The sequence below is a fragment of the Cordyceps fumosorosea genome (assembly GCF_001636725.1).
Source record: "Cordyceps fumosorosea ARSEF 2679 chromosome Unknown scaffold_37, whole genome shotgun sequence".
Lineage (NCBI taxonomy): Eukaryota > Fungi > Ascomycota > Sordariomycetes > Hypocreales > Cordycipitaceae > Cordyceps > Cordyceps fumosorosea.
Window position 1 is genome coordinate 70109 of NW_017387337.1, and position 20060 is coordinate 90168.

Genomic DNA, 20060 nt, shown 5'->3' on the forward strand with positions numbered 1-20060 from the left:
CCTGCTTGGCCTGTAGTCCGCTAACCCGCCATGGTGAATGCTAATGATACATGGAGAAAAGAAATGACGTCGTCATGAAAACAGTCGTAGTAGCTTTTTGAGTACAGAAAGAAAAGAAAATGAAGAAAGTCCTCGCCGCAGCAGACACATCCACCACCACAGCCTCACCCACTTCTGACTGCACCCTGACCGACAGGTAGAAGCGCGGCTGGGAGTGAGGAGCGCCCGGGGGAAGGGGCCTTTGACCGGGCCGGGGCACCTGGTCAAGGTAATCGGCGCGCTTGCCATGCACGTGACGGCAAGCAGGCCGGCATTCGTATGGGAGGTTGCGGCACCCTTGCATTGGTACCGCCTAAAGTACTTCACCAAATTTTCAGCAGACAGCGGGCACACACGCAAGTGGCGTGTATGAGTGTGCGCTGAGGGCCCTGCTACAGATGATATCCGTAGACGCGGACGCGCTCGCGGCGAGTTGTGCATAGGCAGCAACAAGCAGCGTGCGGGTCAGGGCAGCTTGCATCAGCGCAGCCAGATCGGCCGTGCTGACGCTATTCTGAGCATCACAGTCCTGCAGCGACCTTCCGACGCCGGCGGCGGCGTAACGCTGCGGAACGGTCGAGGCGGCAGTCTGTGTTGTGCTCTGATGCTGGGACAAGTCGACGGATCGGTGGCTATCATCCGATTTAGATGGCGTATTGCCAAGATCCGAGGATTCAAAGTCGTTGGTAATCGAGAATGATTCTTGGCCACTAACCGGCAGTGCCGATGCTGCAGCTGGTCCACCTGGAAGGCAGGACGAGAGCAGGGAGCCAGATTCATTAGCGATGTAGCCGTCATTAGCATCAAAGCGCAAAATTTGTGGGTTTGAAAGTCTGATGGAATTGCTGCTTGCTTCGAGGCCATTATTGCCACCAGCAGAGCGTAGTCGCAGCGTGTTCTCCAAGGGGACGGGGTTTGACGGGGCACCGGTAGAAATGTCGTAGCTGTCCTCCGACTCGTTTGAAGAGGTCTGTGGCAAATTCAGGTTGCCTTGGACCAGCGAGGATGACGACTGGGCATCTTCCGCTGCATCAATAACCTGTGTTGGGCTGCTCCTGGTTGGAGCGGCAATCGCCAGGTCAAGCGGGGACGCTCGGTCGTCTGAGCGGTCGAGACTGCCATGCTCTGTAGCCATGTTTCTAGCTACTAGAGGCTGGTGATCGAGCCATGTAGACACAACTGAGTCTACATCGCCCGACCTGGCAGATACAGATGCAACTGCAGATTCCTTCGAGGGGTTAGTCGCTGCCGGTTGATGCGTAGAGTAGATGAGACGTACACTTAGTTCAGGTGGTATACCCAATGACGAGCTGCTAGAGTCATAGACAGTAGACACCTTCCAAAAAGTCAGTCGCTGAGGATTGGCTACATGCATCAGGGGTGGGTTTGGACTCACGTTCATTAAGCCAGAGTCGGTAGATCGCTGGCCATTGCTGTTGACGACCACAGTGCCGGGGGGACAACAAATGATCAATTGTCCTTGCTCGTTCGTGCGCATAACCACGTCGGAACGACTCAGTACGCTAATCGCACGGGCGGTGCCATCTGCGATTGCGTCCTGGACATCGGTGCGCTCCGACGGTTCGGTTTCCTCAGCCCTGGTAAAAGGAGGCTGAGTAGCCACATCGCCAGCGTTGGCAATGTCTGTGCCGAGGTCTGGGGATCCAGGGTTGGGTGGTCGTCGAGGTGAATCAACTGGTGACGGCATGCCCTGCGTTGACAGGCCGGAAGACGAGGAGCCAATGTCCAGCATGCGCTCATCCTCGGAGAAGGTGGATCGAGGCGAGTACAAGTTGAAGTCGGTGTAGTCTCCGGCGGAATCCTGCAGGTCGTACGGCAGCTGGGCCGATTGCGACAGCGATGCCACCATGTCCGCTCCGTCGAGCAGGCCCGCATAATACTCTGAACTTCCAGCATCCGGGCCACGGCCAGGAGGCGCTCCTGAACGAGGGGAAGACGCCGGGATGGATATGCGAGCCGCCGAGAGGTCCGCATCCGAGGATTGTGAGGAGAGGAAGCTCTCGGGATCGGCAAAGAAATCGTAGTCTTCGGGCTGGTCCACGGGCGGGTATTGGATAAACTCGCCCCATAAGTCGGTGGGAGCAGCCAACGTGGAATCAAAGGTGTCGAGGGTGTCAAAGGTGAAAGGGAGGTTCGTATCGAAGAGACAGGTGGAGAAGCTGGAGAAGTCCTCCAATGTGACTTCCGGAGATACTGATTGTGACGAGGCCGATTGTGGCGGCGATATCGATTGTGACGCTGCCGATGGCGAGGGTGTGCGAGCTTTCTTAGTGACCTTGGCAGCCGCGGCAGCCGGGGTTGCAGGAGTCACGGCGCCGCGCTTCTTGTGGCTGGGGTCGCAGCGAATCTTCTTGCGCTTGCAGCTGTCGCAGGCCTTGATGATGCGCATGAGGTGAGCATGGTCACGCTGCTCCTTGGTCTTGGAACCTCGAGAGGCCGAGTTGGTGACGTCGAGGCCATCCTTGGTCATGATCTTCATGCCCGGGAGGCCGGCGAAGTCGGTGGCGCGCACGCGCGAGGCAGGGCTCGTGGCTTTGGAGACGCGATTTTGCGAGGACCGCGAGGAGATGGACGCAGTCCGGGAGGTCTGGTTCCAGTCCCAGGAGGAAGTGGTGGGCGATGTGTTCAAGGAGGAGACGGAGGTGGCGGGCGAAGCACCGACAGTGTAGACGGGGTAGAACTTGAAGGTCTGGCCGGTACGCTGAGCGTGGTCGAGGAAGTCGAGGGCCAGGGTGGTGCGCTTTTCCTGCGACGAAGCAGGGCCGACAAGATGGGCGTGTATTAGCTCATCGAGCTCTTGGCTGCCGACGGCGGGGAAGAATTGAAGGGGGTCGCCGAGGGTAGGCTGGAAGATGGAGAACCCCTGGGGAAGGCCGGAGGACGTCATGATCGATGATTGGAAGGATATCGTGTTTGGGAAGTAGTCCAGGTTGGCGAGGTTGGGAGGAGACTGGCGAGAGAGGCTGAGGCCAAACTGCTCTGTTTGTAAGCCCCAGCTGAGCCAGCACGGCAGCGGGCAAGATACTCACGATTGGGAGTCGAGAAAGCGAGAGAGAGGTGGAGGGTCGTATTGAGCCAAACGCCAATGCGATTGTCGCAAATGGTCTTTACTAAGAGAGGCTATTGGTCTCAAGACTAGGTGGTGATGTTGGAGATGGCCGCAACTCGGATATAGAGTCTGCGGAAGCCTTGGACGAGACGTGGTCAGGCTTTGGTGGTCAGATCGAGTAAAGCGTAGCCGAGACGCAATTACTGCCAGAGATCTGAAGTGCTAAAGAAGATCCGGATCGGAAGTTGGGGGTATTAGGGAGAGTGGGCGAGAAAGTGTAGACGGGAAGGGAAAGAGAGAGAAGAAGGAGGGAAACCTGAGGCGCAGGCCGAGGGGAGTCATGCAGGTATTTCAGTAGCGAGAATGCGGGATGGAGATGGCGCAGCGCAGGTTTCTCGTGGGGGGATGTCAGGGTGTTGCGAGGCATCTCGCAGGGCATTTTGTCAAGTACCTGGACGCCTGTAACACCAGCAAAACAATACAATCCGAATGCTTAAAGTTGGCGAGCCCACTCCAGAGAGGCTGACTCTTTCGGCGTGCTTAGCTAGGTTTAGCGTATTCTGGTGTCCGCCGCGGCATCCACCAATGACGACGGTCCAATGCAGCAGGGATCTCGCATTCAGAGCCTTTGATTGGTCTTCAGCACCCCGCTACTTCCTGGCCCCGCCTGGCCTCTTCGGCGAGAACGAATACCCATGATTGGCTGGACGCCGTCCCCAAGAAAATCAGCTTGCTGAGAGTGACTCAACGGCGAGCCTGAATAGGAAGTCGTCGATGGGTTCAAGGGATCATGGCCTCCTGCACAGTTTTGACCGTCTGAGGCTGAGCAGCATGAGCTGCCAGGGCGCGTTCCGATGGCTGCTGGGCTCTTACCAAATGTGACTCGCATTATGTGCCAGATGCCACTGGTCAGGCTGGTGCGCAGTCGTGATAGTGCAAGAGAAGAAGGTACACAACGAAACCTCTGCTGGAACTCTTCCCTGCTTTTTTCCCACACAGAACGGGCGAACTCACTGGCGCACCGGTGGCTGTTGTGGTGGCTGTCAGCCATCCCGCAGCCTGATTCTATCTTTCCCGCCCCAAGTATCCCACCACCCTGCACTAACACCACGGCGAGACATCAAGTAGCAACTGTTAGAACCCCAGATTACTCTCCGATATAGCCAGGGGTCCCTCCTGTTTTCAGATATAAGCCCGACCGCCCCTTTCCTGGTGGACAATACCTCGCAGCTATGCTATGAGCCCGCAGCGGATGCTGTCCATACAGGCCACATGCGTTCAACCTGCACGTCATCAGGCATCTAAAACCTGTATGGACCTCAGCCGGGGCAACACACTATCGCAGTGGCATGTCCTACGATACCAGTGAAATTTGCAGGGCTTCCCTCTCAAAGATGTGAATGAAATGAACCCGTCGGACAGACTTACACCCACCCACCAACCCAGAACATGCAGCACAAACACCACCCCCCGCATACAGCCAGCTCCGAATCGGGTTAAAAACGGACAAAACCCAGGTCTCGCACTCCTCGCCAATCAAGAACCGGGAGAAGGAAAACGAAAAACGAACCATCAACCACGTTGGGCAAGTGACGTGACATGGGGTCTAGACCGGTCGCCCCGCGTTCGCCCACCAGCCGCTGTCAGCGGGCGAAGTACACTAAAAACAGCACCAGCCTACGACAAACCAGGACGCAGCCGATGAAGGGATGGATGAAATTGCAGGAAAAGATGGGAGGATTTACATCTGGATTCATTCCATTACCATAAATTCGTGACAAACGTGACGGCCCACGTCACCCCTACTAAGGTATATACAGGCCCGATCAAGCAACCCAGCAAAATCGACATCACCTCCCACGCTCTGGCCGATTCATACCCAGCAAATCATGCGCATGTCGACTCCACGTCCCACCGCTCGCCGACGTAAACCCAGGCAGCAGGGCACTGCTGGCCGCCTTGGTCGCGACCGCCAGCACAGCAGGTGGTGGTGGTGGCACCACGGGACCCAGCGCCAAAGGACCAGCCGCGGCGATCCTTCCCCTACCACCGGTGCCGCTAGGCCGCATCGTCACCGCGCGCGCGACGACAGGCTGGACGGGCTCGAATGGCACAATGACCTGCGGCGCCAGACCCGCCGCGTCCTCCCGCCGTGCCGCCTTCTTGCCTCGCGACGCGGGGTTGGCGATGCGCGGTCTGCCGCTGCTCAGCTCGCCGCCTGCGCTGAACGACCTTTCTGTAGGCGGCAACACCGTCACCGGTTTTTCCTCCTCTGCAATGTCTGGTCTCTTTTCGTTCACAGAAGATGCCACACGTAGTGGCGGCGCGCCCAATGTCTCTGGTATTTCTGCGAGGGTAATTCCTGGAGCACTCAGAGCCTCCAATTTCGTCGCATTGGGCTTTCTGGTGGTGGCTGCTGCGATCGCGTTGCTCGAGCTGTTGGTGCGCACGACAGGTGGTGATGCTCTTATTAGAGTGACATTTCGACGAGGGATTGGTTCGAAGGCAATGGCCTCGGCTGTTTCCGAAACCGCAGAGACGATAGTTCGAGGTGGTACTGGCTCTGGCCCTCTGGCCACGGCCGTGATGGCGGCCTCTGCAGCTGTGGGTGGCTCGACGACTGCCTTCTCCTCGACCACTGCCTCCTCCTCGACCACTGCCTCCTCCTCGACCACTGCCTCCTCCTCGACCACTGCCTCCTCCTCGACCACTGCCTCCTCCTCGACCACTGCCTCCTCCTCGACCACTGCCTCCTCCTCGACCACTGCCTCCTCCTCGACCACTGCCTCCTCCTCGACCACTGCCTCCTCCTCGACCACTGCCTCCTCCTCGACCACTGCCTCCTCCTCGACCACTGCCTCCTCCTCGACCACTGCCTCCTCCTCGACCACTGCCTCCTCCTCGACCGCTGATTTCTCCGGGTCCACTGGTTTTTCCGCCATCACTGGCCTCTCCTCGACCACTGGCTTCTCTTCTTCAGTGGACAGCGTTGGTGCGGGTGCAGGTGCTGCTACTGGTGCAGGAGCTGGTGCAGAAACTGGTACAGGAGCTGGCGCAGTAGCTGCTACAATTGGTGACATGCCCGTTGACTTTGGCGCTGTGTCGGCGTTGGCACATGTGTCCGATGCTTCCCTGCTGACAATCGGTACAGGCAGACCACCGAGTCGAAACGCCGCCGAGGCAAACGGGCCTGGAATCACCGCCTGCCCGACGTAGCCGATGATCTCTCTGCTCCGAATGCCCTTGCGTGACAGCTTTGCGATCCGTGGGCCCTGCACCTGAGGAGCCTCCTCCTCTTCTCGTTCGTCGTCCTCCTCAGGCTCAGAACCGGGCTCTTCGGTATAAGCGCCGCGCTTTGCAGTTCGTAGTCTTCTTCGGGGAAGCAGCTCTTCGTCCTCCGCGTGCTCAGACTCGGGCTCTTCGTTACGGGCTTTCGGCCTCACGGCTGGCCGTTTCTTTCGTGGCTGCGGCTCTTCGGCCCCTTCACTACCGCTGCCGTCGTGTATTGTGCGTTTTGTCATCTTCTTCCGCTGCGTCCTTTTGTTCGTCGGCGCTTCTTCGCAGACGTCCGACTCTGTAGGTGGGCTGTGCGTCCTCCGCTTCCCAGTGCGTCGGTGCGCTACTTGGGGCAGGTCATCGTCGCTACTACATTCCATGGGCGCCGCAGCAGGTTCTCGTTCCACTAGGACCACCGCCGCCGATGTATCTTCTTCTGGCGGCGCTGAGCTAGGTATTATCACCTCTTGTTCAAGAGAGGGCGACCGTATCTGCTGTGGTGAGGGAGCCATGGGTTCTGGGGACGGCGTCTTAGTGACTCTATCATTAGCCGAAACCTTCATCGGAGCTGGTAGTTTTTGTAGCGGCGCGCTGGGCTGCTGCAGCATGAGCAGACCCCTCCTTTGCCTCGATCGCATTCGTAGTGTCGTCCTCGGCTCGTCCTGTCTTGCTTCCTTTCGCGCAGGCGCAGGGTGCTCCTTTGCTCGCTCTTCTCGTACTGTATTCTTGCGTAGTGGTTCCTTTGCCGTTTCGCGTGGACGTGGGACTTCTTCAACCTCATCAGACTCGTCAATAAGCATTGGATCTGGCAAGGGCGAACGATGATTCGTAGTAGACTTTCTCGGCTCTTTTCTCTGAGATTTGTTTTCAGTCTGTTGTAGTTCATGAGACTGAGAGATTTCCTTCCTCTGCTTTTTGGAAGACTTGTCCCGTGTTTGGTCCTCCTCGTCATCCAGGTGTTGTGTCGTAGGATCCGAGGCCTTGGTTTGACGCTCCGGTTTCCGAGCCTCCTTTCGATGCTTTTTCGTAGCAGTCTCCCTCCGACTGGTGTCTTCATCACTAAGTTCCACAGCCTCGTTGCGATTTCCAAGTTCCTCCGCCTCGCGCATCACGGACCGAGCCGTAGCAATCGGGTGTCGCGTCACAGGTTGCAGATTTAGACGCCGTTCCTTGGCCGGCCTCGAAGGCGTACTCTCCGCTTCATCCTGCGGGCAGAACAGACTGCTTTGCACCGGCTCCTGTCCCTCCGCCTCATCCTCCTCCTGGGGCGTTGAATCGGCCGCGGCCTGGGACAGCATCCTCTGCCGCAGCGCGCGCGCCCTGGCGGCCATCAGCTCCGGGCCCGGGCACGAGGACAGGTTCAGCGTCGTACCGAACAGGTTCCGCGCGAACCCGGCCTTGCTCGGCGGCGACGGGCTGGCCCTTCGTTTCCTGGTCGCCGCCGCGACGGTTGGCTGTGAATCGGCGGTCGGCGGCTGGTTCCGGTGCAGCCCCTGCCTGCGGGCCTCAAACGGGGAGTGTGCCGGCACGGCCGCGCGGCCGATGCGTCCGGGGCTCTGCACCAGGGAGCTCAGCGGGAGATGTGGATGCTGCGGCTGTGGCTGCCCCGCGCCACCGGCCAGCAAACTCCCTCGCGGGGTCGGCCTCTTCGCCGCCGCAATCTGTCGGCGCTTCTCCACCTCCCGCGCCCTCTTGTCCAGGAGGTCGGTCAGGTCCTGCTGCTTCTCGCCCGTGCAGTCCTCGACCTGGACAAGCGCCATGCCGCGGTCCAGCGAGAGCTCGTCGCCGGGCGCCAGGTCGCCCTCCTGGTCCCAGTGCGCGTCGCCGACGAGGTGGCCGCGGTCGTCGTAGACGACGACCTTCTTGTTGAAGCTGTGGTACTTGAGCTTGCCGTCCTGCCAGCGCTTCTGCTTGCGGCGCAGGTCGTGCGTGAACAGGCAGATGAAGTCGTACACGGTCGCCGTGGAGGGGGGAGCGTCGGCACCGCCGGCGGGCGACGAGGCTTGGGGCTTCACTACGGCGTAGGACATTGGATTTTCGGTTTCATGTCGGAGTTTGATGGGTGGTTTGGCGGGTGAGAGTCTGCGGGCGAATCTTCACGGTCGAATTGTGGTGGGAGGGTTAACGTGTTTGACTAACGCGTTAATGGGACACACGCTTCGACGCCAATCCACGTGATGACAGCCTACCCTGTACAACTGGCCGAAAATATTTCGCAGTTTCAGGCATCAATATTGTAACGTGGGTAAAAACTAGATGTTCTTTAGAAATATTGGACTCGCTCGATGTACTTCTATTGGAATTGTAGAGTTAGTTAATAGGAGATAGATGTTATTCTCAACAATATGCCTCGAATTGAGGAGAAGGAAGCTTCATGTGCAGTGCCACTCACTTCACCATGTAGGCCACTTTCACTTCTTTCCTTCTCTTTTTTCTTGCAACAAAGTTGTACTCTCAGTATCCTAAACGCAGCATTCATGATGTACGATTGAAAACTCAAGCCTACCACGGTCGTAGCTTTGTTGCCCAAGCCCGGCATCATTTTATTCCAGCACATCGGGGCTTATTATTAGACATCGGATCGGGTCTTACACGGCTCAGCTGAAACATAAATCTTGATTTTGACGGAAGAGAAAAAAATTGGTGAGCCAGACAGGCCTCGTGATGGTAGTGGCTGCTTGCATTAGCTGAAGCGTAAATTGAAATCTGATTAAGAGGAGGGGCCGGAGAGAGGCGAAAAAGAAAAGAAAGGCCCGGGACGCTTCCGCATTCGTCAAGAATGTTAAGCAATTCGTCCGGTGTAACCCGGCAAAAGCCCGAGTATCTGGGCACGAAAGTCAATTGGTGATTTCCTTGTCTCAGCCAGCTAGCCACCCAGACGTATCTTGCCACCGGGCCGACGGGCCCAAAGTCAAGATTTCCTCCTAATGTAAACTTTAAAGCATCATCTCTCTTCATTTTTCTCTTTCCTTTCTTCTTCATCCTTTGGGTGCTTGAATCAGCACTCACTGCCAGGCACCAGCACCGCTCTTGCTGTACAAGTTCACTCTCACCTCAACCATGACCCGACGACCCTCGCCGCCGCGGGGCTACCGCTGGCGGTCGAAGCGCGCCTTCGTCATCGCCACCGTCGGCGTCGGCCTCTTCAGCGACCTCTTCCTCTACGGCATCGTCGTGCCCGTCATGCCCTTCCTGCTGCGCGACCGCCTCGGCGTCGCCGAACCCTCCGCCGTGCAGGCGCACACCGCGCGCCAGCTCGCCGCCTACGCGGGCTCCTCGGTGCTCTTCGCGCTGCCAGTCGGCTGGGCCGCCGACCGGCTCGGCGCGCGCAAGGCGCCGTTCCTCGTCGGCGTGGCCGCGCTGCTCGCCAGCACCGCGCTGCTCTGCGCGGGGCGCTCGCTGGCGGCGCTGATCGCGGCGCGGCTGCTGCAGGGCCTCTCGGTCGCGATAGTGTGGGCGGTCGGCTTCGCGACGATCCAGGACTTGGTGGGATCGGCGGAGCTGGGAAGCGTGACGGGGGCCATATTCTCGTTCGTGTCCGCGGGGGAGCTGGTGGCGCCGGCGCTGGGCGGCTTCTTGTACGACCGCGGCGGGATGGGGGCTATCTTTGCGCTCAGCGCAGCGGTGCTGCTGGTCGACATAGCCATGCGGCTGCTGATGCTGGACAAGCTGGAGATGGACGGTTATGAAGTGGTGCCCGAGGTGGACAAGAGCCCAGCAGCATCGGAGGCCGTTGAGAGTGTCGTTGCTCAAGGCGACTTCGGCGACGTGAGCGAGACATCGCCCTTGCTTGTCCGGAGCGACGAGACAAAGTGCGCTGACTTTCGTCTGCCGGAGAATGCAGGCTGGCTTGCGCAAAACCTCCCGGTGCTGTACTGTATGCGCGACCCGCGGCTGTCCATGGCCATGGTCATCTCCCTGGTGCAGGGCGTCTTTCTCGGTGTCATCGACGCGACGTTGCCGATTGAGCTGTCGAACATCTTCTCCTTCTCCTCAAACCAAGTCGGCATGGTATTCGTCTGCTTGATGGTGCCCTTTGTTGGGTTGGGCCGACCAGCGGGCTGGGCGGTAGACAGATACGGGTCCAGAGCGCTGGCGACGACGGGATACCTGCTCATGACACTTGCGATCGGCCTCTTGTCCTTGCCGTCGCTCGGAGTACTGCCTGAAGCTGCCAAGCTACCGTTCTTCTGCACCGTCCTGGCGCTCAACGGCGTTGCGCTGGCGATGACGGGGCCCATCAGCTTCGTCGAGGCCGGAAGCACCATTGAATCCTACCACTTGACGAATCCCGGGTTCTTCGGCAAGCATGGGCCGTATGCGCAGCTGCACGGGCTCAACTCGTTGTTCTTCTTTGCGGGGCTGGCGATTGGTCCGCTGGCTGGCGGCTGGATCAGTGAAGCGTACAGCTTCCACACGATGGCGCTTGCGTCTGCGGGCGTCGCTGCTGCGATGGTAGGGTTGGTTTTGAGGTTGGTTGGGAAGAGTACGAGTGAGAGTGTGTAAGATGGAAGAGAAAAGCAGGTTGTGTATGAAGTTCGCTAGCTTCTGGCGGTTGGTTAGACGGAGCTGCGCTGGCGTAGTCGCAAGACTTGGGCTTGGATCTGCATGTTTCGACACTCTTTTGGAGATTCATCTTTTGTATACTATTCGTTCTTTCTCTTAGATATGACGTGAATGTCGCCCTCTTCATACAAAGATAGAGAATCAAAGTCCCGTAGACTACTGAACTCCAGGCCCGTGTGGCGGACTTTGATAATTATTAGGGGTGGTGTTTTCCGCAGTTGGAGTACACAGAAGAATTCCGTAGGCACCGGATGCTTACTGCTCGTACATGATCGCGTCATCAGCTGGGCGGCGATACATGGTTCTCCAGCCATCGTTTACCAAGCCAACTAAATATGGAAATATATGTCAAGTCAATCAGCAATGCTCAACCCGAAAGGAATCATTACACTGCCAAATTTGCTGTTTATTGCTTGACGCCGTCGGGGGCGGAGTTTCGGCTCACCTTTACGGTGATACAGTGACCGACGGACCCATAAGGCCCCAGGTAGCCGAGGCCGATTGTTGGGGCTTCATATACCTGCTCCTGGCCGTCTCCCAACACACCTGGAGTGCAGACTCAAGCAGCTTGCATTTACCGACTCATAGATTTAATTTTGTGACACATATCCGTTCATGATGCCTTCTGCTCTCGAGATTACTGCTGGTGCCTGGCTGCTGACCTCTCTCGGCCACACTGTATGTCCACGGCGGACCCTGACGCGCCTCGATATCGACAACGCTGTCAACCAGGTATTAACACCATCATAGGTCAACGGCCGAGACTGGCAATCGCACTCCTCCATCAAGGCTCTTCCCGCCGAGCAAAAGACCTGTGCCCGCTCTGGCTGGTACCAGGGCAGCGGCTTTCTGTTCATCGCCTGTGAGGGCACCCCCTCTTTCGCCAAGCGGCTTCTTCTGCATCGCGACTAACGCATGACGACACAGCTCTCCTCAACTACTACTGGTCCAAGAACCCTCAGGTGCTTCAGGATCCGATCCAAAAGGCGATTGCTGGTCTCTTCAGCGCCATCCTCGGCGTCAGCTCCGTCTTTTACGCTGCCAACGGCGTGGCCGCCAACTCTGTGGTGACGGGCCTCGTGTCGGCGCTCCAGGCCTATGCCGCTTTCAAGGCCAACTAGGCGCGTTCCATCACTAAATATCTGCACAAAGAGTGGAATATACTATCATTGCTCTGCTTCCTTGCTTAATTCCCGAGCCCGCATGATCTGCCTGCTGCAGGGATGCGTGGCGTGTTCTACACGGCTGACGATCTCACCCCTACTAAACATCAAGCCTTTATTATGACTTGGATTATTTGGTTAGATTTCTCAGCAATTGTATCTCAATCCCAAACAGTCATACAACTCAGTTGACTCTTTTCTATCCACCAGGCCGCCTTGAAATCCCCCACCAAAGCCTCATTTTAGCATTTTAGCGCTGTTTCCCCTGTAAACCCTCTGAGTCACCACTGACGGCCCACTGTATTCTGGGGGTGGCGGTTTTGCTTCTGCCAACTCAGTAACCTCAATATCATCAAACGGAGAAAAACTTGCAGCTTTTGTTGCTTAAAATGGCATCGATTCCAGCCTGCAATATGCCGCCAAACAACTCATGACAATTTGAAACACAACCACTTACTTTATTATGGACGCCTTGACAGACTTGGCGTCGTTGCGCCTCGACAGTCAGGCCAGGCTCGACAACCTGCCCATCGGCGTCTTGCGCGCCATCTTCCAGCATCTCAACACGGCCCAGAGCCTGGCACGGCTGGCGAGAGCATCAAAAGCCCTCAGAGAAATTGTTGAGCATCACGGATGGAACGTCTTTGTGCGGACCCATTTCGGATACCTCGACCTGCCGCCTGGCAACTGGAAGACGGTCGCCAAGCCCCTGACATGGCAGACCCGAGCGTGGGAGCGGAGGGCGCTGCTGCTATCCTCGCTGGTATCGTCGAAGAAGCTCGCGTCTCCGAGTAACCGAGGCCGAGGCGTGCGCGGTGGACGTGCCGCCCGCCCTGCCCAGACATTCCCACCCAGCCTCTTCGTGGACGCCGCCTCACACATGAAGGGCAAGAATGAGGAGGAGCTGGTCGCCTGGGGCATAGGCGAGGACGTGGTGGTACGCTGGCGAGAGCTGCGATTTTCGGCACCCAAGAAGGAGAAGTGGACAAACATTATCGGCCAGATGGCGGGATTCAAGGCCGGCCAGGACGACGTCTCGGCGCTGTCTCTCGTCAAGGACGGCGAGATGGGTAAAGCATTGATGATGCTCGTTGGTAGAGCTAGCGGATACCTGCAGCTGGTATCAACTCACCATACAGACACGGGGAGAACCATTGCGTGGCTCCAGCCAGAGTCTACTGAAGACGAGCCATCTGGCGGCCAAAACGACATTCAGCATATTGCTGTCAACATGGTCCAATCGTCCGCCACGGTCGCCACCAAGGGCAGTGTACTATTCTACCCGCTACCTGAACAATGGCCTGACCCAGATGACCTGGAGTTGGACGACAACGGGAATCCGGCGGAACTTCTCATTCACCCTGTTGAGAGATATGACATGAAAGCGATGGACGGGTCTGCAGCCTTTCGGCAGATTCGTCATGTCGGCCACATGCACAACGGAGATGTAGCCTTGGCACTGAGCGGCACTGCAGAGCCTTTGCGGTTCCTCTCCAGGACTCCCCCAGGAGTGGCCGTGACCAATGCGGCGAAAATGCAGGCCTCGTCCCGCTGCACCGACTCATACAATTACACCGACCGACAGCTGCAGACGTCGCGATGCGTACTGCCTCTCGATGCGGCCTCCGCCCCGGGCGGCTCCGGATACACGGTTCTCAGCTCGTACGACGATGGCACAATCAGACTGCAAGACATGCGCACGCCGTCTGCGATCGACACCATCTACCAGGACCACTTCGAGCTCACCACTCCCACCGGCCCGCTCCTCGCAGACGGCTTACAGCGGTTCATTGCCGGAAGCGCCCGCACCTCGGTGGTCAAGATCTTCGACTATCGATGGCCAAAAAGCTATCACTACACCGACGCGATGCCCTGCAGCCAAGATCCACTCGGGCCGGCCCCGAAGCCGCTGACCTGGACGGCCGCGCCGCAGGGAACTCGGCGAGCACGCTGCTGCTACCTGACTGGCGCCGAGTGCGACCGCCACATGCTGGCCAAGACGGACTTTTACCGGCCCAACTGCAACGTCTACCTTCCCAACATTTATCAGGACGCGTCGCCGGTATACTCCCTAGCAAGGGCATCGCCGACGTCGCCGAGCGTCTACGCGGGCCTGTCCGGCGAACTTGTCACCGTGAGCCTGCGCGACCAGGTGGCGGCCGAGAAGGAAGCCGTCTTCATGCGGAGGAGGGAGAGAAAGTCGCTGGCCGGGTACTCATACCACGAGTCGCTGACGAGCCTCGTCGAGACGGGTGACGGCATCGCGTTGAGGGATATTAGCGACAGTCAGCGCGTACCGGCTGTCCGTAAGCATGGGCGGGACCCTGCTCAGGTGGCAGCACGGGAGGAGTTCAGTCGCTTGGATGAGTGGCTCATGTAACTTTTGAAATAGAAATGGAATAGAGCATTGATGGGGAAAAGGCGCTATGGAATCATCAACGTACATTACAGAAGCCAATATCTCCTCCTCCTGTGTCCGTGTCTAATCCACCCACTCATATTCTGGCAGCACATGCCTCTCCGCGCTCGAAAACGCACCCCCAAACAACCTCTGCACCGCGTCCAGAACGCCCGTCCAGCAAACCGCCTGCAACACGCCGTTGCGCAGCGCCACGCCCCACGCCGTCTGCGGCGCCATCACGCTCCAGAACAGCGGCGATACCCGCTGCACCTCCCCGACCAGCGACCGCATGACCTCCTCGTACGCCGTCAGCGCCGCCCGCAAATCTCCCGGCCGCGCGGCCACCTCCCCGGCCAGCACGTACGCGCCCGCCATGGCCAGCGAGGTGCCCGCGCCGCTCGGCGCCGCGTATCCGGCGTCCCCGACGAGCGCGACGCGAGATCCGAGGGCGGAGAACGAAGGCGCAGCGACGCGCACCATCTCGCTCGCGTAGAAGGTGGGTGAAGAGGCCAGGTGCGCGAGAATCTCGTCGGTGCGCCAGCCAGCCCCGCGGAAGCGCTCCGCGACGAAGGCGCGTAGCGCGGCGTCGCCTTCCTCTTGAGCTGCGCGGAAGGGCGCGGTGAGGTCCGTAGCGCTAGACGAGGAGATGCTGAGGAGCGTAGCCTTGCAGCTGCCGCCGGCGTCCGGGTCCGGGCCCAGGCAGACCATGCGTCCGCCGGGCGCGTTGTAGCACAGCCCGACGTCACTGCCGCCGAGCAAGTCCTCGGGGATGTCAAAGTACGCGGCCCAGTGGTTGGTACCGACGACGTGCTCGTGCGGTTCGCACCGGAACGCTAAGCCTCGGGTCCGCGACGCCGCGCCGTCGCACGCGACCACCAGGTCAAACTCCTCAGCTGGCCGCCCACTCGCAAACTCCACCACCACCGGGCCTTCCCCCGTCGGCGTGATGGCAGCCGGCCGCTCGCCAAACACGTACCGCACGCCCTCGTCGTGCTCCGTGTAGCTATACAAAATACTGGCGAGCTTGCCGCGGAAGATTTCGTACTCGGAGACGAGCGCCTGCCGGTCCGGGTCGCCGGTGGAGCGCAGCTCGCCCCGGGCGCGGCCGTGGGCGTCGAGGAACCGGATGCCGGAGAGGGTGGTGGTGGCGGCGCGCACGGCGGGCTCCATGTTGGGGATGCGTCGCATGACGGCGACGCCGACGGTGCGGAGGTCGACGGCCTGGCCGGCGAGGCGGAAGACGGGGGAGCACTCGAGGACGGTGACGAGGGCGCCGGCGCGGCGGAACCAGTACGCGGCGGACGTGCCGGCGATGGAGGCGCCGACGACGAGGACGCGCAGCTGAGGCATCGTATGGATTTGTGGATTTGTGGATTTGTGGATTTGCTAGAGGGGTGGTGGTGTAAATTGTGGTTATGGTAGGTGGCAAGTGGTGATTACGATTGCATGTGCAGGTAGCTTTTGTTTCTCAATAGGACAGGGGTGACCATAGATAAGGCGGACCTCCTCCGTCTTTTATACTCAGCTATGGACATTCGTCCGCTGTAAGCCGGGTCAACCTGTCGCGAATCTCGGGCGAAGAACCGGGGTCTGGCCCGGGCGGATCCTCAAGTTCGGCCGGAGGCGACCCGAGAAATCAGCCAATCAGAGGCCATCATCTGCCTTGAGAACACAACTCAATACGACAACCTCACATTGTTTGCGTAATTACTGACGGATGAGCTGGAATTATTTGGTCGAGAGGAATGCTGTATATCTAGCCCAGAGTGTAACTTATAACGCCGCTACATTCCACCTCGGAGCAGCCCATCCCAAAATGCCCAATCCGCATCATCAATGTTGATGTCAAACGGTGACTCTGAAGAGGACGCACCGCCCGAACAGCTCATTATATCCGCATCAACCTCACTAAATATCCCTGAGCTTCCCGCCGCCCTTGTCTCCCGTCTTTGCCTCCTCTCCTCCTGCTCCGCCCACAGCGCCGCCACAAACGCCGGCTCCGTCTCCGTCTCCCCCTCGCGCCGCCGCTGCCGCTCCTCCCACGCGACCAGCGTAAGTTTGCAAAGGGCTGCGTGCATCGGCTGCCTCGACGCGAGCAGCTCCTCGTGATTTGCATACACCCGCTCCACACGCTCCCACGCCTCATCCACCTCCGTCTCCGAGAAGTCCCCCGTGCGCGGCCCGTTGAGCGCAAAGGCGAGCGCGTCCCACGTGCCCCAGAGGAAGAAGGACCGCTGCGTGTGCCACCGGAAGCGCGCCGCCGGCTCGTGCGCGCACACCGCGTCGTCCGTCCCCAAGATCCGCAGCGCCAGCCGCAGCGCCTCTCGCCTGTCCTCATCCGTGGCCGTCTCGTTGCGGATCTTGGAGAGGCGCACGCGCAGCCGCATCGCGAGGATGCCGGACCGCGCGAGCGCGGCGGACAGGAAGTGCAGCGGGTTGACCACGTCGCAGTACCGCAGATACCGCTCCTCCACCTCGCGCTCCGCCTCCGCGATCGCCGCCTCCGCGTGCTGCGCCTCCGCGAAGCGTGCGCTGCCCGTTTTGGCGAACGCGGCGCCGATGCACGTCCGCGACAGCCGAAAGATCATCTCCGTGGCGCCGCGCCGCTCAGCAGGCGCGGCGCGCATGCTGGGCCACAGCTGGTCGTCGTCGACGTTGAGCGGCGGGCGCACGTCCCACGCGGGCGGCGGGGAGACGGCGAGGCCGGCCATCTGCGCGGCGGACCCGTCGAGGGAGAGGAGCGGGTAGAATAGTCGGCGGCGCATCTCCGTCTCGAACGGGGCGAGCCCGAGCGCGGCACCGTCACGGTGCAGCCCGATGCGCTGGCCGATGCGGGAGGCGGCGCCGGTGAGGATCCAGTGCGCCTCGGGCCGGCTAGGGGGCGGGAGGAGGAGCAGGACAAAGGCCTGGAGCACGGTGAGGTCGGTGGTCTCGAGCAGGCGAGCGTTGACGAGGGCTTGGCGGGCGGCGAGGTGGAATGAAGAGAGTAGGGTGGCACGGGGCTGCCGGAGCTGCTCGAGGCAGGCTTGCTCGGTCATGGAGAAGACGGCGAAGTGGTAGACGGAGAAGGCGAGGCACTCGTCTGCGGGCCGGGCGAGGTGGGGAAGGCGAGCGGTCCGCTCGAAGACGGCGCGCGCGGAGGGCACGTGTAGAATCTTGACGATGGGCTCGACGTTGTCCGCGTACGCTTGCCACAGGAGCATGGCCGTTTCCGGCGTCGGATGGAGAGAATCGAGTGCTTGGCGGGGCGTGCCGAGGAGGGCGTCGGACAGCGGATCCGAGACCGCGAGACTCTGCAACCGCGTCGCGATGTAATGATCTTCCTCGTCAGAGACCAGCTGCTCCTCGCCCACGCCAATCGTGCGCCAGAAGCCCCCGTCCACATACCTCGCCCGGCCCTCCTCTGCGATCACGGCGCCGCCCTCCCGGCCCCCTGCTGCGTCCCAGTGGATCGAGATGGGCTCCGCCGCGGGGTCTCCGGACGACGAGACGACGCCGGAATCTGCAGCGTCGAGTAGGCCGTGCCGCTTCAGGACCTGCTCGTACCGCGCGAGCTTGTCGAGGACGTCCCTCGTGACCAGCCGCTTGCCGCCCCGCGGCGCAGGCGCTTCGTAGACGCACGCGACGCCGGTCCTGCGGCAGGCGGCGCACGCGGGTATCGTCTTGTCGCACTTGACCTTGCGGCGGCCGCAGGCCTGGCACGAGAACCCCATGATGCGCTTCGACTGTCCGGGCTTGCGGTCGGCCGGCGCGGGCGCGAGGGCCGGAAGATCCATGGCCGCCGCTTGTCGTCTCTGAACGCGGGACTGCGGTGGGCGTGTGCCGATGGATGATTCGCACGACACTCACGCCGGTTTAAAAGCTCCCTGCTTTCTCTTGCGTCACTTGATCGATCAAAATATTGCTCTCTTGTAGATAGTCGTAGACGCAGAGATTAAAGAGAGACAGAAAGAAGGCTGAGATGACGTCTGCAATCGAGATCTCCACTAGAGCAAAAGAGGCGAGCCTGACAGCGAAATATAATACACACGCTCAATGGAACTAAGCTAAGCTTAATCTACGCTCAATTAGACGTCGAATAAATCGCAAATAATTATTGAAAAGAACTCGTCACCGACTTGAATGCAGAGATCTAATAGCTCAACAAGCTGTGCCTCGCAAGCCGCACCGACTCGACCCATCCTCCTCAAACCGAACCACGACCTCCGTCGTCTTATGAATCAGCATCCTCCCCGATGAGTCCGTCTGCGTCGACGCGGCGTCGTCCGCCGCCCGACTCACCGTACCACACGGCGGCTTGTTCGCCGACCCGTAGTACGGCCTCCCCTCGTCCCGCCGCCGCACGACGGCCCTGCCCGGCGGCGGCAGCCCGACCGTCTTGCCCCAGAGGTCCGTCGCCGACTCGTCGGACCGCTGGTGCGAATTGCGGTCCACCCGACGGAACATCGCTAGCCCGTGGTCCGTCTCGCCGGCGGCGCGTCCGGTAACGCTGGCTAGCACGGGCGGGCGGAAGACTCGGAGGAACGGCTTGAGCGCGGTGAGCGAGGTGGATATGACGGAGAACTGCAGCGCGGCGGCGGTGAAGATGGCCGCCGGGATGGTCGAGTAGTTGGGGTCGGGGTTGACATTCGGCACCAGGCTGTGCACGCGTAGGAAGATGATCGGCACGGTTCTGCAAGGTTGGTTGGCGGCAAGGTTCGTGGAAAGAAGGCCATGGCAACTTACAAGAGTCGGAAGCCAAAGACGAGGAGGATGACGATGCGTCGGCTCAGCCGCATCTGCAGTGTCCAGATGAGATGGACGGTCAACCCCCACAGCGCGGCCGAGAGCACCAGGCCACTGCACTCGATGCCGCTCCAGCGTCGGAACACGATCCACCCGCCGTCGACGGATAGCCATGGCTCCGTATAGGGAGGTCGCACGACGATGACGCCGAGGCAGATGAGGGTCCAGGTGCCGGAGACCCAGGCCAGGACGCGTGCCGGTCTGGCATGCGGCCCGTGCTGCGAGAGCTGCTCGATGAAGAAGGCCGCGGCGACTCGGGTAAGGCCACTCGCTATGATGTAAAAGTAGTGGCTGGCGTAGATGTGCTGGTCGTAGTTGTTAGATGGTCTGCTGTCTCGGCCAATGAGTGGTGGTGCGTACCTTGTTGATGTTGTCGAGTCGGGCTGCTGATAGACTTTCGCTTCGCTTGCCGTAGCCGAGGCAGACGGCCGAATGCATGATGCCTTGATGAACTATCGACAAGATCTATGTAGCAGAAAAGGTTAGAGACCTGCAAGTATCGTCCCATCATTGCCAAAGCTGTCGCGTACCAGAGCAAGTGTCACGACCCAGTCGTCTGCACCGACAGACTTGACGCGGAGCTTCGCCCACATGCGCACCCCGTAGATGAGGATAGACCATGTCAGGAATATGATCATGGCCAGGGTGAGCCACGACCCGCGGTCATCGCCGGCCATTGCGGGAAGGGTGGGTAGTATTTCTGCTTAGTAGTCGGCCGACTTTGAGCTGGACTCGGACCGACGAGTTGGAGGGTTGGAGG

General features: G+C 59.9%; 7 protein-coding genes across 7 annotated transcripts; 3 read left to right on the forward strand and 4 right to left on the reverse strand.

The window, feature by feature from the left end:
• Positions 1-373: 373 nt before the first annotated feature.
• Positions 374-2947, reverse strand: ISF_08883 (hypothetical protein; the record flags this gene model as incomplete). Its single annotated transcript, XM_018852486.1, has 3 exons — positions 374-1267; positions 1319-1375; positions 1436-2947. 3 exons carry the CDS (start codon positions 2945-2947, stop codon positions 374-376), a joined length of 2463 nt encoding a protein of 820 aa, XP_018700322.1.
• Positions 2948-4959: 2012 nt separating this feature from the next.
• ISF_08884 (hypothetical protein) lies at positions 4960-8415 on the reverse strand (the record flags this gene model as incomplete). The annotated part of the gene is made up of 1 exon (XM_018852487.1): positions 4960-8415. One exon carries the CDS (start codon positions 8413-8415, stop codon positions 4960-4962), a length of 3456 nt encoding a protein of 1151 aa, XP_018700323.1.
• Positions 8416-9445: 1030 nt separating this feature from the next.
• On the forward strand, positions 9446-10891 carry ISF_08885 (membrane transporter; the record flags this gene model as incomplete). The annotated part of the gene is made up of 1 exon (XM_018852488.1): positions 9446-10891. The coding sequence occupies one exon, from the start codon at positions 9446-9448 to the stop codon at positions 10889-10891; it is 1446 nt and encodes a 481-aa protein (XP_018700324.1).
• Positions 10892-11569: 678 nt separating this feature from the next.
• On the forward strand, positions 11570-12072 carry ISF_08886 (hypothetical protein; the record flags this gene model as incomplete). The annotated part of the gene is made up of 3 exons (XM_018852489.1): positions 11570-11629; positions 11702-11813; positions 11879-12072. 3 exons carry the CDS (start codon positions 11570-11572, stop codon positions 12070-12072), a joined length of 366 nt encoding a protein of 121 aa, XP_018700325.1.
• Positions 12073-12577: 505 nt separating this feature from the next.
• Positions 12578-14494, forward strand: ISF_08887 (Cyclin-like F-box; the record flags this gene model as incomplete). Its single annotated transcript, XM_018852490.1, has 1 exon — positions 12578-14494. The coding sequence occupies one exon, from the start codon at positions 12578-12580 to the stop codon at positions 14492-14494; it is 1917 nt and encodes a 638-aa protein (XP_018700326.1).
• Positions 14495-14596: 102 nt separating this feature from the next.
• On the reverse strand, positions 14597-15865 carry ISF_08888 (Aromatic-ring hydroxylase-like protein; the record flags this gene model as incomplete). Its single annotated transcript, XM_018852491.1, has 1 exon — positions 14597-15865. One exon carries the CDS (start codon positions 15863-15865, stop codon positions 14597-14599), a length of 1269 nt encoding a protein of 422 aa, XP_018700327.1.
• A 434-nt stretch (positions 15866-16299) lies between these two features.
• ISF_08889 (Transcription factor) lies at positions 16300-19977 on the reverse strand (the record flags this gene model as incomplete). The annotated part of the gene is made up of 5 exons (XM_018852492.1): positions 16300-18321; positions 18797-19187; positions 19241-19605; positions 19661-19765; positions 19831-19977. 5 exons carry the CDS (start codon positions 19975-19977, stop codon positions 16300-16302), a joined length of 3030 nt encoding a protein of 1009 aa, XP_018700328.1.
• Positions 19978-20060: the final 83 nt, after the last annotated feature.